General features: G+C 40.3%; 1 protein-coding gene across 12 annotated transcripts in view; it reads right to left on the bottom strand.

Moving 5' to 3' along the window:
- PKP4 (plakophilin 4) overlaps positions 1-20518 on the bottom strand; it is a 195082-nt gene that overhangs the window by 132686 nt on the left and 41878 nt on the right. For 11 of the 12 annotated variants that reach the window (XM_053259922.1, XM_053259940.1, XM_053259989.1 and 8 more), the window contains exons 2-3: positions 19553-19683; positions 134-246 (exon numbers count right to left, since the gene is read on the bottom strand). In XM_053259922.1, the coding sequence (XP_053115897.1) occupies positions 134-246; positions 19553-19678 (239 nt within the window). In that variant the 5' untranslated portion in view covers positions 19679-19683. Of the gene's footprint in view, positions 1-133; positions 247-19552; positions 19684-20518 lie in introns of those variants that run through there. The other variant, XM_053260018.1, reaches the window with a different exon arrangement.

The raw sequence follows: 20518 nt of genomic DNA, 5'->3' as shown, positions 1-20518 counted from the left end.
AAGTAACCGTTTGCATACATGAAAATGGTAATCAACGCTGAATTGGATGGTCACATATTTAGAGAGAAATTCCAAACACTATCATGAAAATTCTATATTTAGTGGACAACTGGAAAAGACGTTGGATCTGTACCTTGTGCTTGCAATGCTCGGTGATTCTGCTCCAAGCCTGCACCTTTCTAACTGACTGGCAACAATTTGCCTTTCCACCTCAAGCTCTCTGGTGAGCCTTTGAAACTGGAGCTCCTGTAATTCAAAAAGAATTTTTAAAGATGAGTTTTTTAAAAGAGCTGATGCAGGTGAGATAGTCATTGGTTCATAAATCTCAAAGCAGAGAATCCAGCATAAGAAATAAGAACAATTCCTATTAGTAACTCATCTAAAAAAATAATTAGTCAGCCCTTGGTCATGGGTAGCTGACTTACCACCTTTAATGTTACAAAAGAAAAAGAAAAAAGTAAGCTGATGCAACATAACCTGCTCAGTTACTGAAAGACATCGCCTGGCAGGATCATGCCACGTTTGCATGCAGTTGTCAATAAATCAATACATATCAACAGATAAATAATAAATAAATAAAGTGAACACACAAAGCTCTTTATGGTTCAAACACAGCTTAAGAATTAGGGCTGCCATCAGCCCTAATGGTTTATTGGACATGTATGACAGTCTGTGCTTAGAGGGCTTACAGCCCACACCAGCAGCTAATGTTTTAGAAATATAGCCTGTAGTTCAAGACAGCAAGGGCCAAACAGCCAGTCACTTTGGCTTCACCCACTCATTCACTCTTGTATGAAGCAAGACAGAGGCAAAGAACTTATTGCTTCCCAGCATTAATAGCAGAGGTTTTGGAAGAGCCTTCCTTTTATATGTGGCTCAGCTGCTCATCTCATTTCTCAACGTGAGAAGGCATTGAGTTCAAAGCTCTGGGTTCATTTAATGTTTTTGTAGGTTTGCTTATAGAAGTTATAATGTGTAGAAATATATAGACATGATCTGCTGAAGCTCACCAAAATTACAGGAAGATCACGATCTCCTTATGAATGTGATTCCACATGACATCTAGTTGACCTACACAGGGTAGCTGGCATCCTCCCTTTAAAGTTACAGTAAACTGGAATAGGAAATTGATTCCATGGAACATCTCTTGGTTATTTTCCACATGCTTTCATTCTTTCTTGCTCTCTCACCATTTGATTACTTATTGGTAAAAAACTTGCAGCTGAATTGTGTACGGCATAAAGTTAAAATTCAACAAACAGCTTCTTATCTCAATCTGTGTATGCAAGTCATTGGGAATATACATTGCTATCAGAGGTAATGCAGTAAAACATAGACATAAGTGTATTTGAATAATTCTTCATTAACACTGCAGTCACACTGACTGTAAAGTGCAGCTATGGACAAAAAAACTATTTAGGACCCCCAAATCCTGAGGTTCTCTGTTCCCAAATGTGTATTGAAGACAAAAGCTTCAACCTTTCTGAATCTTTCCCTTTGAATCCTAGTCAGTGATTTCCTGTCAGATATCCCACTAGCAACACTATCCCTTTCCTACAGGAAATTCTGCAATTGCATTTCCCTCCCTCTATCACCCCTCAGTGTTGAAAACTATAAACTGCCTGTTACTTAGACTTCACAGGTTGTCTAAGTGGAGGTGGTAAATATTTACTTCATTTTTATATCAAATTTTGTTAAATACATGCTGCTGACCGTCAGTTGGGACACAAAGTTTGGACTTTGGATGATCTGGTAAATTAAGACTAAGAGATGGATGTGCTGCTTCAATATCTGCGCCATGTCAGTACTGTTAGAATGTCTTTTTGAATATATTTTCAATGTGTTCTAGTTTGGTAGAATTGGCAGAATACCAATTTGCCTATATCATAACTCATACAAAAGCAGTAGTGCTGTAGAACACGCAAATTAGAAGAGGAAGAAGAAGAAATGCATGCATGTATGTCACCTTTACTCCCATTAGCGGGGAATTATGAAGAACCTCTTCTACACACTTGGATATAAGATTCAGATTACTTTATTTACGGTCAATGACCAAAAGAAACCCCTTGGATATAAGTAAAACTACCACCTTGAGAATGAAGTCTCCTTGGCCTTGTCTCAAAGCCACAAGTGTGTGGAGCCAGCAGTTTGTGTCCCTCATGATAGCTAATTACATGTGTTTTTTGATATGAAAACACAGCTATGAACTCCTTTACTATTCTACATTATTATCGACATTTAATTGATCCAGCTGTACAGTATGTTTCCCTAAAACAAACAGCAGTTCTAAGACCAGAGTAAATCAAAGGCATCTAATCATCCAGAGACCTAGAAATCTAAAGCTGGTTTTGAGGAATAGTCATTTATTCAGCCCTGTGCCTAAACTGGCAACAAATTTTAAAACATGTAAATATTTTCATTTTTGTTTAAAGGAGTTGGAATAAATTACTTCTACTTTGTATTATTAAGCAAATACACAAGCCTATTCAGGCAAAGTTCAATACTGTTCACATCTTATGACAGTGAAGCCTTCCATCAGAACATCAGTGAACATTACTGTAAATGGTTCCAATTAATTCTCTAATAAGCTTCATACATATACCGCAGTGTGCTGAATGTATAATTTGTATCGAAGGATTTAAATCTTCAAAACTGGCATTTATAGACAAGGTCAGACTTCAGAACAAACAAACATCCATTATACTGCATGTAACAACCATCCATAAAATAAATTTAATGGATGCTAGAATGTCAGCCATTAAAATGATTACTTGCAGACCTACTGTGCTTAAGCCTTTGATCTTTACGACACAGTTAACTGTATATTCTTGCTTCCAAATATACATAAAGGTAACTGGCCAGATTTCAAGTTGTTTTTACTTTGTATTGTTCAAAGTTTCCCAGATCTAAGCATGATTGCCATGTTTATATCCCCTTTAATTTTAGCATTTCCTTCTAGTGGACTTTGAAATTAATTTTAAAAAAAAAGGATACCTGATCAAGATACAAACTGGTCACTATTACATTCAAAAAGAAGAGAACTTTTTCCTCCCAGAGCTAATACTTACAATTCTCTTAATGAAAGCAGCATTCAATACTTACTGAGGTCTGAAACAAAGCTAATTTTATTTATTTATTTACTTACTTGATTTCTATACCACCCTTCCAAAGAATGGCTCAGGGCTGTTTACATTAGAACAAAACTAAAATCAATTAATTGTTCAAATCGAAAACTGTACAAACAACATAAAACCATTATTAAAACAATTTTAAAAAATTTTAAACTCTGGAGAACCATGCCAAACCTTTACAGTTTAAAAACCCCAGAAGGCCAGGCCAAACAGCTAGGTCTTAAGGGTTCTCCTGAAGGCCAATAATGAGCTCAGATTGCAGATTTCTGCTGGGAGTGCATTCCAGAGCCCAGGAGCAGCTACAGAGAAGGCCCACCTCTGAGTTGCCACCAGATGTTGGTGATAACTGAAGACGGACCTCCTCAGATGACCTTAATGTGTGGTGGGGATCATACAGAAGAAGGATTTTGTTCTTATGACAATAGTAACTTTTCTCAGTGCTATGCTTCTGACATCCTAATGCATCTGTGGTAGATTTTAAATTACATATTATTTGCACAAGCTCACAATTATCACTGTGGCAGGAAATTTGATAAGAATGCTCAAAATGCAGGCAGAGTAGACTGACCTCCATTAGCCTGAGCAAATGAATACAGGAATTCTATCAGTCACTGCCATATTCCCATTTGAAAAACTGAGAATTAAGTTGCCGTTAAAACCATCTAGTCCAGCATCTGCTTCCCATGGCAGTCCAGCACATGCATCTCAGAAGCCTACAAGCAAGGCATGGAAGGCATAAGCCCTCCCAAGATACTAATCCCCAGAAACAGATATTCAGTGACAATGTCACAGAATCATTGTGAGGTCAAACACATTAGGAAAAGTAAGTGCACAAGTGATTCACTGCAGAGCCATTAACAAAACATGATTTAAAAAAACATTGTGAACAGTTGAGTCCAGAATCTCTGCTCAAGAAGTTGCAGCAATACTTTGTTAGTATGCACAGGTACCGATTACTTGAACAAAAAGTGATAAAGCAAATCTTAGCTTTCAAAAACAGTTTGACAGGAGCAGAGATTTTTAAATTAAGACTACAATATTCCTGACTAATAAGAACCCTAGGAAGAATCAGGGGATTCAAGCAAAAAACAGTGAATGTTAAAAACCTTTCACTACCATAAGGTTACAGCAATATGACAAGAGAAGTGTTGTTACCATACTAATCATCGCCCAACTATCTGCTGTCATATGGAACTAAGCACCCATTACATGGCATGCTCTCCTAATTTAAGTGACATTTCCCACCATCCCACAATTGATTCAATTAAATCCTAAGCACACATGCAAACTTGTGTGGTCAGTCCATATCTCCACAATATCTGTTGTCAAAAGGGGAAACCTCTGGGTTGGGCCAACAGTATTCTTTGACAATTCATGTTTGATCATTCATGATCATAATTGTCATACTTTGCTGACAATTCTGATCACAACTTGCAAACTTTATCTTTTGTTCTTTACTAGACTGCAATTCTAGTAAGGGTTCTTCCCAAAACTTCAAACTAACCAGCATCTTGCATTTTGATACTTGACTAAATTATTAAAAGGTAGTGTATGTCAGATACAAAAAACCTTGCAAAGTAATCCAGGAAGCAGATACATTAACCAAAGTCCAATTCTATGGAGAATAGGTTATTGTTTAGCTCTGCTTATTTAAATATTCAGCTTCTATACTAGCATCATGAAGAATCTGAAAACACACTTAAATGTATGCAGCTTGCAGAAATATAGTTTTAATAAGATACAGAAGGGAAAATCCTAATAATGGCAACATTTAGACCATCTATATATTTATTTCTCCTTACCTGTCACTAATCCCATGCGTGGCAACTCTTGCGAGAAGCTGATGAACTAGCAATGGGATGGGGATAAAATGGTGGCCCGGCTGCCAGGCGGTGGCAGGAGGAGGGGATGGGCTGGCTTGAAAGCCAGCCAGAAACCGCAGCTGGGGGTTGGGGGAAGCGGGTCGGGTGGGCTGTCAGAGGCGCAGATGCTCTGTGCCCAGCCCAGCTAGTTAATAACTAAGTCTCATTGAAATTAAAGGGAATTAAGTTTGTCATAACAAGCTTGTCACCAATAGTTATGACTAAGCGCCATTGAAATCGGTGACAAGCTTGTTATGACGAACTTAGCCTGGATGTTTCTGAAGTATTAATCAATAAGACTGTCTTTAATCACCTAGGAACTAGGTCCTAGCTATTTGGATTCTCTAGCTCCCTCCCAATGGAAGAAAGAACTTTGCACCTAATATACCTCACTCACTGGACATGAAAGGCATTATGTAACCTCGTAAATTACCTCCAATGATAGCTCACATACTGTGCAGACTTCCATGAACATTGTAACAATGTGCATGCAGCTACTATCACAAATATTTATATATTGCTGTTCAACCAAAAGTTCTCAAAGCAGTTTACATAGGAAAATACATAAATAAGATTGTCCCATCCTCAAAGGGCAAACTGAGTATCGTCAGCTACTGTATTACAGATAAACCGGAGCATGAAATACAAAATGCAGACTGTTTATTTTCAGTTTATAGAAGCAGTTAGAGAGTAGAATTCGTAATTGCTACATGAATGCAAAACTTCATGAATAAGTTTTTGTTTTTTAATTATTTTTCACTTACTTTTACTTCTACACATACAGTACATAGTTTTGGAAAGTTTCCAGAACCTTTCAAGACGTAAATCAAGCTCTGATCACACAAAAATGAAATATGATGTTCTAGGATCCATTAAAAGGAATGCAATGCAAGCCTTTTGTAGAAAGGAAAAACCCGGTTTAGATAATGCATTTAGCATTATTTGACAGTGTGCAATGTAGATTCAACTTATTCATTTTTATAGCCTTCACGAAGGATATTATAGGCAGAAACTCTACACTTCCCTTAAAGAATCAATGTACATAAGATAGATTTCATGTTGTGCTCTAGTATTCTTGTATTGTTTTATGCCTGTTTTTATATGTTTTTATACTCTTAGCATGTTGTTTTTATTGTGTTTTTATTGTATGTTTTTAACTTTTGTAAACCGCCTTGGGGCTATATTTTAACGAAAGGCGGTATAAAAATGCAAAAATAAATAAATAAATAGTATTTAGCCAACTCTTTCTTGATCTGCTGACCAATTATTTTCTATTTTTTGTGTCTAAAGTTCCCAAAGCATTAAAAGGACAATACAGACATTCCACAGAGAAAAGGAAATACTCTATCTTTAGTATACTGAATGTTTAAGAGAACTGGTTAACCACCTGGCCAATGACACATGCACAGAAGATTTCACGTGCACAATAGGGGATTTTATTGCACAAGTTTTGCCAATCTCAAATTCCCTCTGTAGCTGTCAGCCTCCCAAAAACATGTCCCTAAGGGTTGTGGGGAGCAAGGCATAAAGGCATGGCTCTTTATTGGGGTTTTTATGCTTTAATGGGTACTGTCATTATTGGTGCTACATTTTTACTAACTTAGTAGTCATTTTAAAATGCTTCCTTTGAAACAGATTTTGTTATTAATAGGTTGTGAACTGCCTTGAGAGTATTTCTTTTTACTACCGTAAAAGGTAGTATATAAATGTAACTAGCTGGGCCGGGCACAGAGCATCTGCGCCTCTAGTTCTCAGCCCCTCATTCTCAGATCTGCTCCTCCAAAGATTTTTTCCTCTGGCAGGCCACCTGGCTAACCACTTTTTCTGGCTGTCCATGCACACACACCCCGCCACTTTTTTCACATGCCCTGCTGCTTTCCACAGCACCACTTTCTTCATCTCCCCTACTGCCACTTTCTTTCCCCACTTCCCCCAGCACCACTTTCTTCATCCACACATCCACCCACCCCACCGCCTTCCCCGGTGGCGCCCTTGCCCGTCCATCCATATCTGCCCATTGACTTCCCCTTGGCAGTTTGTTCGCGAACTCTTGCGAGAGCTGCCATGCATGGGATCAGCGACAGGTATATTTAAGAGAAATATAGAGATTTTCAGGGGGGCACTGAGGGAGAAGTGGTAGAAACTTGCAAAAAATATTATCCATAATTGCTCACAAATCATTCTTCCATCACACACACACACGTACGTTATTCTGGATGCCTGCCACTATTCTTAAAGTGGCAGCTCGTACTCAATTATTGCACCCATTGTCTGGAGTTTTCCTAATTCCTACAAAACCTCTTATAGAGAGTGCCTTCTTCTGCACGATCCCCACCACACATTAAGGTCATCTGAGGAGGTCAGTCTTCAATTACCACCAGCACATCTGGTGGTAACTCAGAGGTGGGCCTTCTCTGTAGCTGCTCGTGGGCTGTGGAATGCACTCCCGGCAGAAATCCGTAGTCTGAATTCTTTGTCTGTCTTCAGGAGAGCCCTTAAGACCTATTTTTTTGGCCTGGTTTTCCAGAGTTTTAAAAATTGTTTTAAATGTTTTAATAATGGTTTTATGTTTTTATAGTTTTATTTCAACAGTTAATTGATTTTAGTTTTATTTTAATGTAAACCACCCTGAGCCATTTTTGGAAGGGCAGTATAGAAATCAAATAAGTAAATAATAATAAAACCCTGCACTGCTACTTTTGCTTTATAAATTACCAGACTACCATAAGGAATGGAAAACGAGAGAGGAACCGGACACTTGACAGCAGCAAGAATGCAGACACTCTGAACAAGAACTATGTTCAGAGCTGTCACCTAGGTCAACCTTTGAATAACTGAGCTTGCTCAACAGTATACTGCTATCTCACTTGCAGTTATTAAAATACAGCATGTGCACATATGCGGACACACCTGCAATACTGTGAAGCTTTGGAAAGGGGCCAACATGAGAGTTCTGTGTCAGAATCCTTTGTATTCAGATTAGTATGTTTAACCCTCACACTGCATTATATTTTACTCAAGAGTAGGACTTCCTACTCTTAAGTAGTAGTACCACTGATTACACTGGATGCCCCCAAACTATGAGACCAGAGAACCTACAATATTTTTTTTACTTCAGGGGAGTGCAGTAGTGACCCCCACACTGCAAGCACGGGGCCCTGTGTGACTGCACAACTTGCTGAGGATGTGAGTTGTTAGCCAAGAAAAATGAACATTTCAAACAGTGTTCCCTCTAAAGTGTGCACATGTGCATGCGCTCAAACTTTTTTTAATGTCCGCTCAGTTAATTTTAGATCCCGTTCAGGTTGAATCAGGAAGACCCCATTCTGAATGAATGTGTGCACACACTGACTTGATACTGCCACCCAGAACAAAATTCATTTCTGCACACAGATGAAAAAAAATGAGAGAATACTAATTTCAAACCATACATTAATGAGACTCCACGCTTCAACATCCCAATTCTCAGTATTTCAGGCAAAAGGCACACTGTGACTGACCTAAATGCATTCATCACCAGTATGGTACCTGGTCAAGTGAATTCTACAGGTCAGTATCCCACAATAGTCACATCTTTCTTCTCAGCTATTGGGCAAACATTTTTTGTATACATACAAAACCAACTTCTGTCCATCCAAGACAAACAGAGATGACAACAGTTTATTTTGTGAATGTGGTTCCATCTTTGAGTGTATGATTGCCTTGTTATGTCTCATAGTATCTACATAGTTAAATGTGTTCAGGAGAGCCTCTGCCAGCTGTACATTGGGAAAATAGTTCTCTCCTATCACAATCCTCTGAGGGTCAGTTCAGATAGTCCTGCACATGTGATAAAATCAAGGCTGCTGCAGCCTCTTTTTTGAGCTGTGTCCCCATGGGGTGTAATGCATCCGGGACTGGGATGTTACCAACCTGGTACTTTTCTTGCTCCCACGTCACTACTGGGTCTCAAGCTGCATTCCCCCCCACCTCCAGAAGTTATTATTCCTTCTGCACACCACCATCATGATGAGACAACAGGCTGGCAGTGGCCCAGTTGTCTGCAGTGCCACTGCACTGTGTTTCCTTCCTGGTCAGCTGCACTGTACTCAGGTTGGGCCTACCAACATCATCAGGTGGCTTAGACTGGCTGGCTGGCCCTCCCTCCAGCTCTTGGAACTGGTGGGGTGCCATTCTGCTGCCCACAGAAGTGCACCATTGCTTCTGATCCTTCCACCACCCAAAAGCTGCCAGTTTGAAGTGTTGTTGCTGCTACCACCACCACCACCACCACCACCACCACCACCACCACCACACAAAAGGCCTTCCTTTCTGCATGGCTGGCCCAGCTGCAGCTCTTCCTTCCTGTGTTTGAGTAGTAAGAGCCTATTGGCTCTCCTTTGATAGTCTCATCCATGTGATCCTCTCCCGCTCAGAAGTTGAATGGATTGCATTGCAGGATTCTTTTGAAGAAAGGAGAGCTGGTCTTGTGGTAGCAAGCATGACTAGTCCCCTTACCTAAGCAGGGTCTGTCCTGGTTGCATATGAATGGGAGACTAGATGTGTGAGCACTGTAAGATATTCCCCTCAGGGGATGGAGCCGCTCTGGGAAGAACATCTAGGTTCCAAGTTCCCTCCCTGGCATCTCCAAGATAGGGCTGAGATAGACTCTTTCCTGCAGCCTTGGAGAAGCCACTGCCAGTCTGTGTAGACAATACTGAGCTAAATGGACCTATGGTCTGACTCAATATATGGCAGCTTCCTATGCTCCTATCACACACAATCAATCAATTATTTCTTACTTTCTGCTTTTGAGAAACTACCAGCCCAGCTTGTCCTGGTTCTCTCATTTGTCATCCATTCACTCTCATGCTTGAGCGTGTGTTTGAGATTCAGAGCACGAGATATATTTTCTCCCCACCCACCAGAAGACACTTTTGGGTTGATTTAGTTTTATAACTTTTTCTTTCTTTTGGTACTGTGGCTTCCAAGCTCTAGCATAACTGAAATGCTTATGTTTTTCCTCCTCATATTGGGTTGCCATGTGGTGGCTGGTTGTGGGATTGGTGTGAGATTGCTGGGTTTAATCTGTTCTATCTAGTTGTCTTCTTCTGCCTTGCTTTGTTGTTTAAAATATATTTATACACAAGTGGACCTTGTTATCTGCAGATTCCATATCCACTGACTCGCATATCCATGGTCGGGAGAAAGACACCTGACCTTGGCATATGTGGGGGGTGGGAGACGCATGCTAACCTCGCATATCAGTGGGTTGGAGGTTGCCGGAAATTACCGCAGAGGTCATTTCTGGCTGCCATTTTCTTTGCTGGAGCCACAAAATGGCTCCTGTCTTTGTTAAAAACAAACAAATAGGGGGCCCCAAGCCGATTTTGGCCGATTTGGAGGCACAGCACGACTCAAGGGGAGCAGTAGAATATGGTAAGAAACTCCCCCTGTTATTTTTGGCCTATTTCCCACCATTTCCGGCTGACTGAGAACCTAACCCACATGATCCCATAGGCCCAATGACTCGATATTTGTTGTTTCCATATTTGTGGCTGCAGCCCAGAAAGGAACCTCCACAAATATTGAGGTTCTCCTGTACTGCTTTTCAACAAAAAAGTTTACACAGCAGTAAAACATTTAAGAATATGGTTCTCTGCCCACAGAACAGTTAACAGTTCTGTGGGAGGGAGGGGAAAGTAAAGCATCCTGAGTTAAGGAACTTGACAGTAACCTATATACAGAGTTGATAACAGCTTTTTTTTTTTAAATGGCCAGATGTGTATAACTTGTATCAGATATGCAAAGACTGTAATGCATACACCCCATAGATGGTATAATCCCACATGCTAGAGTTTAGTAGACTAACAGTTCAACCCTATGAATCTTTACTCAGAAATATGTTCCATTGTATTCCATAAAGCTTACTCCCAGGTAAATGTGTGTAAGATTCTTCATGGAACATTTTTACATTTGTCATGTTAAGAACAATTATAGGAAAAGCTATGGGAGTTTTGGGGAAGCCTGTTACATGAATATAGTAGTGCCAAGATGTCAGTATTCTGACTGAACATGGCATTTCCAGGATTCAGGCCCATAGATTTCCAGCTATAATTGGTCTAAATGCTAGCTTGTAGCTTTAAATAATAACAGAGCTAAGAGAATGTATCATTTGTGCCTTTTTCTACCATTTAATTTTTCCGATTTTGCCCTTTACCTTTCCTTGGCATGTTGAAATTCATTCCTTGATTAAAAACAAACACACACCAACCTATGGAAATTAAACTTTTCTCATTTTCCTAACTAAATTTTTTTTTTCAGTTAAATGTGCCTTTTAACACCCCATGGGCAGATATCAGTATACTTTACACATGGGGGAGAGTGAAACAGGGTCTTAGTTTTGCCTAACTGCAATTTGGCAATATAAAAATGTTCTCTATATTTTGTGACAGAAAAATCTGTCAGAAAATTATTGTATCATTTCTGGAGTGTTTTTCTACCCTGTGTCATTTAAAAAATAATAATAACATGAATATCATAACTGGCAAGGGGCCGTACTGGTGGATATACTGTGTACCCAAGTGCAAGTAAGAGCATGACAATAAGTGAATAGCTGGGATTGTAGTAGTTTTTTTGTATAAGCACATTTATGGCCAGGTGTAGAAATCTACCCCAAAATCCAGACGAGGACTAAATGACCAAAGCAGAACAAACAACCCAAACTTGTTTCAAACTCCCCACCCTGCCCAGTTTTCGACAACATGTTTACATATTATGTTAGCCTGCCTGAATGGGGCTGCATTTTCCCAAGGCTTGTGTGGATGCAATGGATGTATGGCATATATGTAGCTGAACAATTTCTGCAGTGGCAGAAGCACTGGACCTGGATGGTTTCTACTCAGAATGATTCCTACTCAGAATGGTTCCCTACTAACTGGGCAAAGAGGCATATTTCAAAGTACTGATTCTCTTTATATTAAGCAGGGGGAGCGCACCTGGCCCTATACAATCCCAGAACAGCATCCCTCCAGTGGCTGTTGCTGTCGTATATCTTGCTGGTGTGTATCTAATTAAGACAGATAACCATCTTCTCATTCTTTTTCTATATGAACTGCTTTAAGAACTTTTTGTTGAAAAGTGGAATAGTAGTAGTAGTAAATAAAACTTTATATCAGAATGCCAGCAAATACTGTGCTAATTTTGAACAATCAGAGCCTTATCCCATATTAGATTTTTTTAAAGTCGTGTAATTTTCATGAAATCTGGTTTAGAATTGTTTAATGACAGGGTCTCTTTTTGCACGATACCCATTTCATAAAGCAGGAACAACGGTTATGGAGACAAGTCTAGCGTATACAGAATTAGAGTTGGAAAAGATCTTGGAGATTCCCCTGCCTGGTTCAGGGAACTACTACTTAACATCCCTGATCTCCAGACAGATATTCTGGGATCAGTGCCTGATGAAACATGTTGCATGCTACGTATGTCCTTTAGCCTGGCAGATTAATCTATGCTATAACACCAATATAATTCTTTAACAGGTGATTTTCTGTGAAAATAGCAAAAGATACACAGAAAGTTGGCTGCTAAATAGTCATGAAGGTGCAGAGCTAGCAGCATAATGCACTCACGATACATTATTTCTTTAAACAAATAAAAATCAGCAGTGGCTAAAATCTCTCTTCAATGCCAAAGTGTTTTGGGGGAAAGTGTATTTTTAAAATTTAGAATAAGCAACTGTGGCAAGGGTAAAGCTTTTCTTTATGATAAACAAAAATCTGAAAGCCAAATAGGCATCACTCATTCCAGCTTGCCAATACAGCAGCTCATTTGCAGATATAATAGTACTGTATTTGCATATGCACAGAAGCAGTCACTCCACACATCTATAATTTTAGTCCCAGCAGCAGTTGCTAGCTGTCCATGGTAGATAAATTATAACCATAGGAGCGGTAAGTGAACTTCTATCAACTTGACTAACAAGCAGAAGGTTGCCGGTTCGAATCCCCACTGCTACTATATCGGGCAGAGGAGATATAGGTTGCTGATATAGCTGAAAGGCATCATCTCATACTACAGGTGAGGAGGCAATGGTAAACTAGTCCTGTATTCTACCAAAGAAAACCACGGGGCTCTGTGGGTGCCAGGAGACAAAATCGACTTGACAGCACACTTTACCTTAGCAGCTACAGTGTACCACCAGTGCCAGCTCACTGCCATTTGCCACTTGAGGCAAAGAGCAATGAGCTACTCTGCCTCCCTCACTAGTCCTGCCCCTTGGATCATAGCCTATGTGCCCACATGCTTCCCTCACTGGCCTGGTCCCTAGTCCAGATGCCACCCTCTTCTCCTTCACATATACATAACAGAGCCAGCGTGGTATAGTGGTTAGAGTGCTGGACTAGGACCGGGCAGACCTGAGTTCAAATCCCCATTCAGCCATGATACTTGCTGGGTGCCTCTGGGCCAGTCACTTCTCTCTCAGCCTAACCTACTTCACAGGGTTGTTCTGAGGAGAAACTCAAGTATGTAGTACACCACTCTGGGCTCCTTGGAGGAAGAGCGGGATATAAATGTAAAAATAAATAAATAAATAAATAAATAAATAAATAAATAAATAAATAAATAAATAAATAAATAAAATATATGACAAGAACTGAACATATATAATACACATATATAAAGTTTAATCTTGACATAAATCCATTTCTCATATATTCACCTTGATTTGGGATTGGTGCACATAAGAGAAAGGAAAATTGTATAACCCTATTCTGTATTACCTTGTAGTAATTTCAATCCTTATTTCAGAATTTTATTCAAAATTTCATTTTGCACTTCCATTCGTTCCCCTCCCTGATGAAAGCAAGCTATACTTCAGGGGGGAAAAAAAGATATTTACAAAGTCACCTCTGAAATGGTTATGGTGTGGCAGCCTTAATGATTTTGCAAACGGAAGTCCACGTAAAATAAGAGTTATTAAGTGAAATAAAAAGGAAGTTCAAGAGGCAAGAGCAAACAACAGTGAAGCCTCAGTCTGAGCTGAATAAAAGTACATAATTGTATTGGAAAACATTCAGCTCTGGGCTCTCTGCCATACAGGAAGAGTATTTAATTACCAACACTGCCATAGCAATATCAACTGAACACTGAATCTTTAAAAACTGCATGTGATTTCTTAATGCCCTTGGTTCTTTTCCTTCCAAGGAAGAGACACAAGACTTCACATTTATCTCCAACTCACTCATATGCCCCCAAATACATTTTTTTAAAATACCGGCTACTGTTTTGAAACTTGCATTATGTCAACAAAGAATAGCTATTCTTCCCAGTGATCCACCTAAAGCAATATATTTAAGCATATATTATTTTACAATTGATCTCCCAGATATCTTTCCATCAGATATCAGCCAAATAGCCACTAGTACTGTTATATCTGTTTCACCAGTAACATATGTAGAACAGAAACAGGGATGTCTGGGGCAAATAAATGTTTTATTAAACAATCTTACCACTGAATATCCCCAACTGGACACCATTGCTCCCTGGCATCTGGGATTTGTCAAGTCCTAGGTGCAGGTATACATCTATTACATTCCTGCTTCCAGGGCCATTCCTATCAGTGTGTGAGGCTGGGGGAGAATCAGTATGTGCAGGACCTCCTCAACATTTCATGTCATTACAGAATCATACTGATTGATGACATACAGTGTAAATAGTGTGAGTGAGGTTTTTGGACATGTCCAGCCAGCTTGGACATATAGTGCATTTCTAAAGCAAAAAAATTAGAAGCACAACACATGCTTCACAGTTCTTACTCAGACCTTCTGGGCTGCAAACCAACTTGAGCATAGTGCATTTATAAATAAATAAATATAATATTGTTTTTTTGGTTCCAGAAGTTTTTGTAATTTTCTGTCATGAAATAAGCCACATAGTACTTTTTTGATTTTTTAAAAAATTAAAATAATAATAATAAAACCCAACCAATTCCCCAAGCTGTTTCAAATTTAGTATTCAGAGCCTTCTCAATCTGCCCTACATCTGTGCGCGATATCCAAGCCCTATGGCAAGCCACTCCCTTCAAGGGGAGGGGGATAACCACATTCAAGCGTGGGGGGGGGCGGTAACCACAAAAAGGAAATCACATTATACCTCCATTACTAAGCAGGCAAAGGCTGGGCTGGGCTGAGGGTCTGCACAAAGCTGTGGTGGACAGCCAGTGCTGGCCACTCTGCCCTTCCTTCCTGCAGCCGGCACTGAAGAGTCCAGGCTTCAGTGGGACCAGCAGGAGAGGCCTCTCTGGAATCCCCACCCACCTGCCCAACAGCTGAGAGGCAGTGAGGGAAGGAGATGCAGCAGCTTGCCTGGAGGGAGCCTTTCACTCCCAGGCAAGCCTGCACTAGGTCAGCTTTCGGCGGGGCTGCTGTGAATTGCTGGGACTGGACTGGGACTGGGAGAGAGAGCAGAGTAGGCGACAGTGTGCCCAGCACGAGGCCTGTGCCAGCGCGGGACTGGGGGAAATCACCCCAGTTGCCCCACCCTAAGGATGGCCCTGCTGCCTACTAAACTAGTTAAATTTAGCCAGGCAAGCCAGGTTGACCAGTTTTGCTTCTCAGGTCCATAATTGCTTTTACACTGCAGATGGTAAGAAGTCGCTTAATTGTAAACCAATCTAAAAGCACTTAAAATGTTCTATTATGTGCTCCAACACCAGCCAGAAGAGTCAAACTAGCAGATTTGCCCTAGCAGAAGAAGTTACAATACCACAGCTTTCTGTAAGCTCATATATAATAGGAGGAAATCCTGAAATGCCCAGCTACGTTCATTCAGGATTCTTGTGAGATGATCAAATGCACTGACATCAGTTCAGATTGTCTTTGTATTCATTGACATGTTCTTTAGCCCTCATGATGTGAACTTTCCCTTGACAACCCCCCCTGCCACCCCACCTTTGAAAAAACAGGAAATAAAATAGTCACTGACTCCTTGACTCATCTCTGTCCAAGTCATTCCTTTCAGACTAATCTACAGATTCAGTGTATCCTCTGCTTTCCTTTTGCCTCTAAAGTATTTCTAAATACCCTCCTTGTGATTTCTAGCATCTCATGCCAGTTGTAGCATACAGGATTTTGTACGGACACACTCCTGCTACACCAACATACTCCTTTGTGCACTGAGTGACTGTCAGCAAGCAGGACAGCTGCAGTTTGGAGGGATGAAATTAAGCTCTACCACATGCAGTTGGGACTCCTGAGCAGTACCTTCTGTTGCATTAATAACTAGGTTGTGCAGCTATGTGTTTTCACTCAGCACATGGTTACAGTTAATTCTAAAGCATTTGTTTAGAATGGGCATACAAACACCTATGCACCAAGTTTGTTTTATATTTATTTATTACATGTATGCCCTGCTGTTCCTCTAAGAAGCCCAGAGTGGTGTACATGTTTCTGTTTATCCCCACAACAACCCTGTGAGGTCAGTTTGGCTGAGAGATAAGTGACTGATGAGTCACCCAGTGAATTTTGTGGCTGAGTGGGGATTTGAACTCAGGCTTCTCCGATCCTAGTCCAATACTCTAACCTATACACTAAACCAGCTCTCAACACACTACAAGGTCGTTCTTTGATCTGTTTATTGCCCTTAGCTGTGTATCAGAGTAGCCTTGCCAAGCTGCCTAACTCCTGGAATCCACATCCCTGCTTCCTCTCCCCCCATCCTCAGCTTTTTCTGCCCTAATTGCTCTCTGAATGGACATACCAGGGCCTTTTTCTTCTCAAGGACAATGTTTTTGTTGCATGCTGGAGCCAGCAGAGGGAAGGCATCTGCAGAATGATAAGACTGTCTCACACATCATAGAAAAGGGGTACAAAAAGGGAGCACTGGAAAAGTAGGGGAGCAGAGAGGGAGAACCCATGAATGAAGTGAGGGGAAAGCTGAGCCTCTTCAGTTTGCCAAGCTGCAGGCTCCATAGCCCACCCACTTTTGTGGACGCTGCATACCCAAAGCTGCATACTCAAAGTATCGCCAGCCCAGCAGTTGCCCCTTGTTTGATATGCGAAACAGGCTATTTTACAGTATTCTCACAACTCTCTCCTCCCCTCCTTTTATTTCCCTTGTCCTGGTTCTGGGCAGTTGGACTGTGAGCTGGCCAATCATCATCATAACAACAATACAGGCAAATCTTGTTATTCGTTGAGGTTCAGTTCCTTGCCTAGCACTGAGTAAAGAGGTATTCTGCCTGTGGAAAAAGGAGGGTCAGTTTCCAGAATGGGGGTGGAGGTTTTTAAAAACCACTAAACACAGTGAAATACACAGAAGAACACAAAAAGAATGCAAACTGTCTACTGTACCATGCTCCCATGTACACAGGAATGCCCTCAAAACCACAAAAAATCACTGGGGGTGGGGGGAGGTATTTTTTAAAAGAATAAATGAGTCACAAAATGGCTCCTCTTGTCTCCTGCAGACAAATTAGTGGCTAGAAGTGACCTCCGCAGTCATGTCTGGCTCTCTAGGAACTGCAGATACATGTGTTTTAACCCTTTAGTATCTGCGGATACTGAAAACTGGTGTCAATTAGACACCCGCGAATAAGCGAAACCACAAATAGCAGTTCAGCGAATAATGAGGTTCTACTGTAATTGCTCTTTATTGTGCACTTTTCTCTATTTCTTCTAAATACATAAAGGAATTTGCTGTGGGGTTTTTGTGTTTCTCTCCACAATAGCCAACATAAATATGGAACCCAAGCATGGCTGTGCCGGACTCCTAGTGCTTATGTAGAGAATGTGAAAAATATATAAGGGACTGCACGACAAAACAGCAGCAAAATGGGTGAGACCGTGCAAAAATAATGGTAATGATAGCAATAGGAACTGATAACACTCCCAAAACATAAAGCACTATCAAAACTCTTGTTCATAAGAAGAATCCAACCTATACATTATTGTGACAAAATCCAAACACTTTCAATGTTGTGAAAATATCCATTATTATTTTTTGAGTATATACAAAAAAAAGACCTCAAAGGGTTTTTGATATACAAATCACTTAAACTTTAACTGCATAAATACAATGAGTGTGAATAGTACATAATGAACGTAGGTCTGGAGCACAACATCTGGAGCACAACAGTATTTGCTATCACTGATGAACTTGGCAGGATTAGTTGCCACCAGGAAGAGTATTTACAGAGAGAAAGCTATGGCGAATGATTTGGAGCACAGGTGAGAAGGAACAGGGAAACTGTCTTGGCAGGACAAGGTTTCAGTTTAATTAAATTTCAGACAACCAAATGCTAGGGTACAACAAAATCTAACCTGCACTTCTTGACTCTAGTGGACAAGATGAGGCATATGTCAAATACTAATGGTTAAAGTGGAAGATTGTATCTATCTCATCTTATCAGTGCTGTAAGTCACTTTGGGGACTTCTGTCAAAGCTGGATAGAATCTACTAAATAAAATATAGTAGCCTTTATCAAATGTAGCCAGATATGGCTTAGCGCTAGGTAGGCTTTTTTGCTCCCAAAATACAGAAAGTGTCTAACATGGTGACTACAGATTTATGTTCTCAAATTCTAACCTAAAAGTTCACCATTTGACAAATTGTATTAATTATTAGTTCTACCCTAATAGGGAGGAGAGCTGGTCTTGTGGTAGCAAACTTGACTTGTCCCCTTAGCTAAGCAGGGTCTGCCCTGGTTGCATATGAATGGGAGACTACATGTGTGAGCACTGCAAAATATTCCCCTTAGGGGATGAAGCCGCTCTGGGAAGAGCAGAAGGTTCCAAGTTTCCTCCCTGGCATCTCCAAGATAGGGCTGAGAGAGATTCCTGCCTGCAATCTTGGAGAAGCCGCTACCAGTCTGTGTAGACAGTACTAAGTTAGATGGACCAATGGTTTGACTAAGTATATGGCAGCTTCCTATGTACCCAGCTATTTCTAACCTATATTAACAACCTTCCACAAAATCAGTTCTCCAAAGATTTGTTTCTACTAGGCAAATCCTATTCTATCATATCCAACTTTATACTAAGCTAAACTGACTTAAGTGTTATCTGCACCCGTTCCTTTTTGAATACAGGTGACCAAAACACGTATCAATACATTTAGAAATGCCATGTGCCCTTGGAGAAATCACATCCTTCCCTTTTATTTGACCATGAATTGTCAAACAGCACCCACACGTCTTGTTAAGTCATGTTTATACAATCTCCAGTGTGCAAAGTATTTCACAATTATCTATCTCCACAATAAGCCTGTTAAATAGGTTAGTCTTATCCAAGGTTACCCAATAAACTTTATGGCTGAGGAGGGGTTTGAACCAAGGCCTCCCATGTCAAAGCTTGACACTGTATCTGCTGCAGTACAACATAGTGGTCACAAAAAGACTCAGGAATAAGACAAGGCACTGGGACAAAGCAACATGTTTTCATATTAGGTAATACATCACAATACAGCAATAAAGCAGGCCAAAGTGCTTGATAATTCATCTTCACAACTTGCAAATTCAAGCCCACTCACACAAAGTTTCTGATAGATGTATCTAATGAATTAAAAGCAAAGGTATACCTGTTCTTTTACAGAAGCTAGAATAGTGGTGGCTGTAGCCTCTGTCTCCATGCCCGGGCCAGTGGAAGATTCCTGAGTGGTCTGTTGCAGCCCTTCTTCCATTGGGGTCTGATCAGGGGCTGGCATGTTGCCTGGGGGTAGTGGTGGGAAATAAGTTAGATAGGTATGCATTCAACCCATTATCTTGCACAGTAGAATATTTCATAAGCCTGAAATCCTGGGGATTGCTTTCAATCTTTTCAGCAGAGGAAAAGTTCATACTCTTCTTCTCCATAAAAGTGACTAACTGTTGTGCCTGTGGAGGGCTTACATAGAACATGTGCCCTAGAACAAAAAAATCTACTTTAATGCCACAAGTATCAGAGGATGTGCCCAAACGTTTAAAAAGTCAGTCTTATCTGTAACTTTATTGGATACATACTTGGTAACAGTTAAAATGAATATTTTAATTCATACAAATCCATATAAACAATGTCAACTCCACACACACACTCTTGGAAATAGCTTAAATGTTTATATCTGAGACCACTTAGATAGACCATTTAGTTCATTTAGAAGTCTAACTGTAGTATTTGTTTTTCCTTTAGTGTTTTCCCTTTAACAGAATTAAGAGATCCCTCCAGATGAATGGTTGCTCAGATAGGCTTTTCAGACACCAGTTGCTTGCCACATACTGCCAGTAACAAGCTTGCTGAAAAGCAGGCACCTGCCTTCTATGGAACCATCAAGTGTACATCTCATGCAGCTATATTAAAAAAACAAACAAAACCAAACCAGGGACAAACAAGATCATTACTGTAACAGAAGGTAACTTGCTCCACTGTTTTTTCCTACATGCATTTAAGACTCACGTAGAGAGAGAAGAAGCCAGAAGCAGCAGAGAAAAATTGTTTGCTTTGTCTTCAACTCAGAGCCACTTCTCCGGTTTTGCTCTCTATTTAAGATCCTGGGCTTACTTAGATGACT

This window comes from Hemicordylus capensis, chromosome 1 (genome assembly GCF_027244095.1).
Source record: "Hemicordylus capensis ecotype Gifberg chromosome 1, rHemCap1.1.pri, whole genome shotgun sequence".
Classification (NCBI taxonomy): Eukaryota; Metazoa; Chordata; class Lepidosauria; order Squamata; family Cordylidae; genus Hemicordylus; species Hemicordylus capensis.
This window is presented reverse-complemented; position numbering and strand designations above follow the sequence as displayed.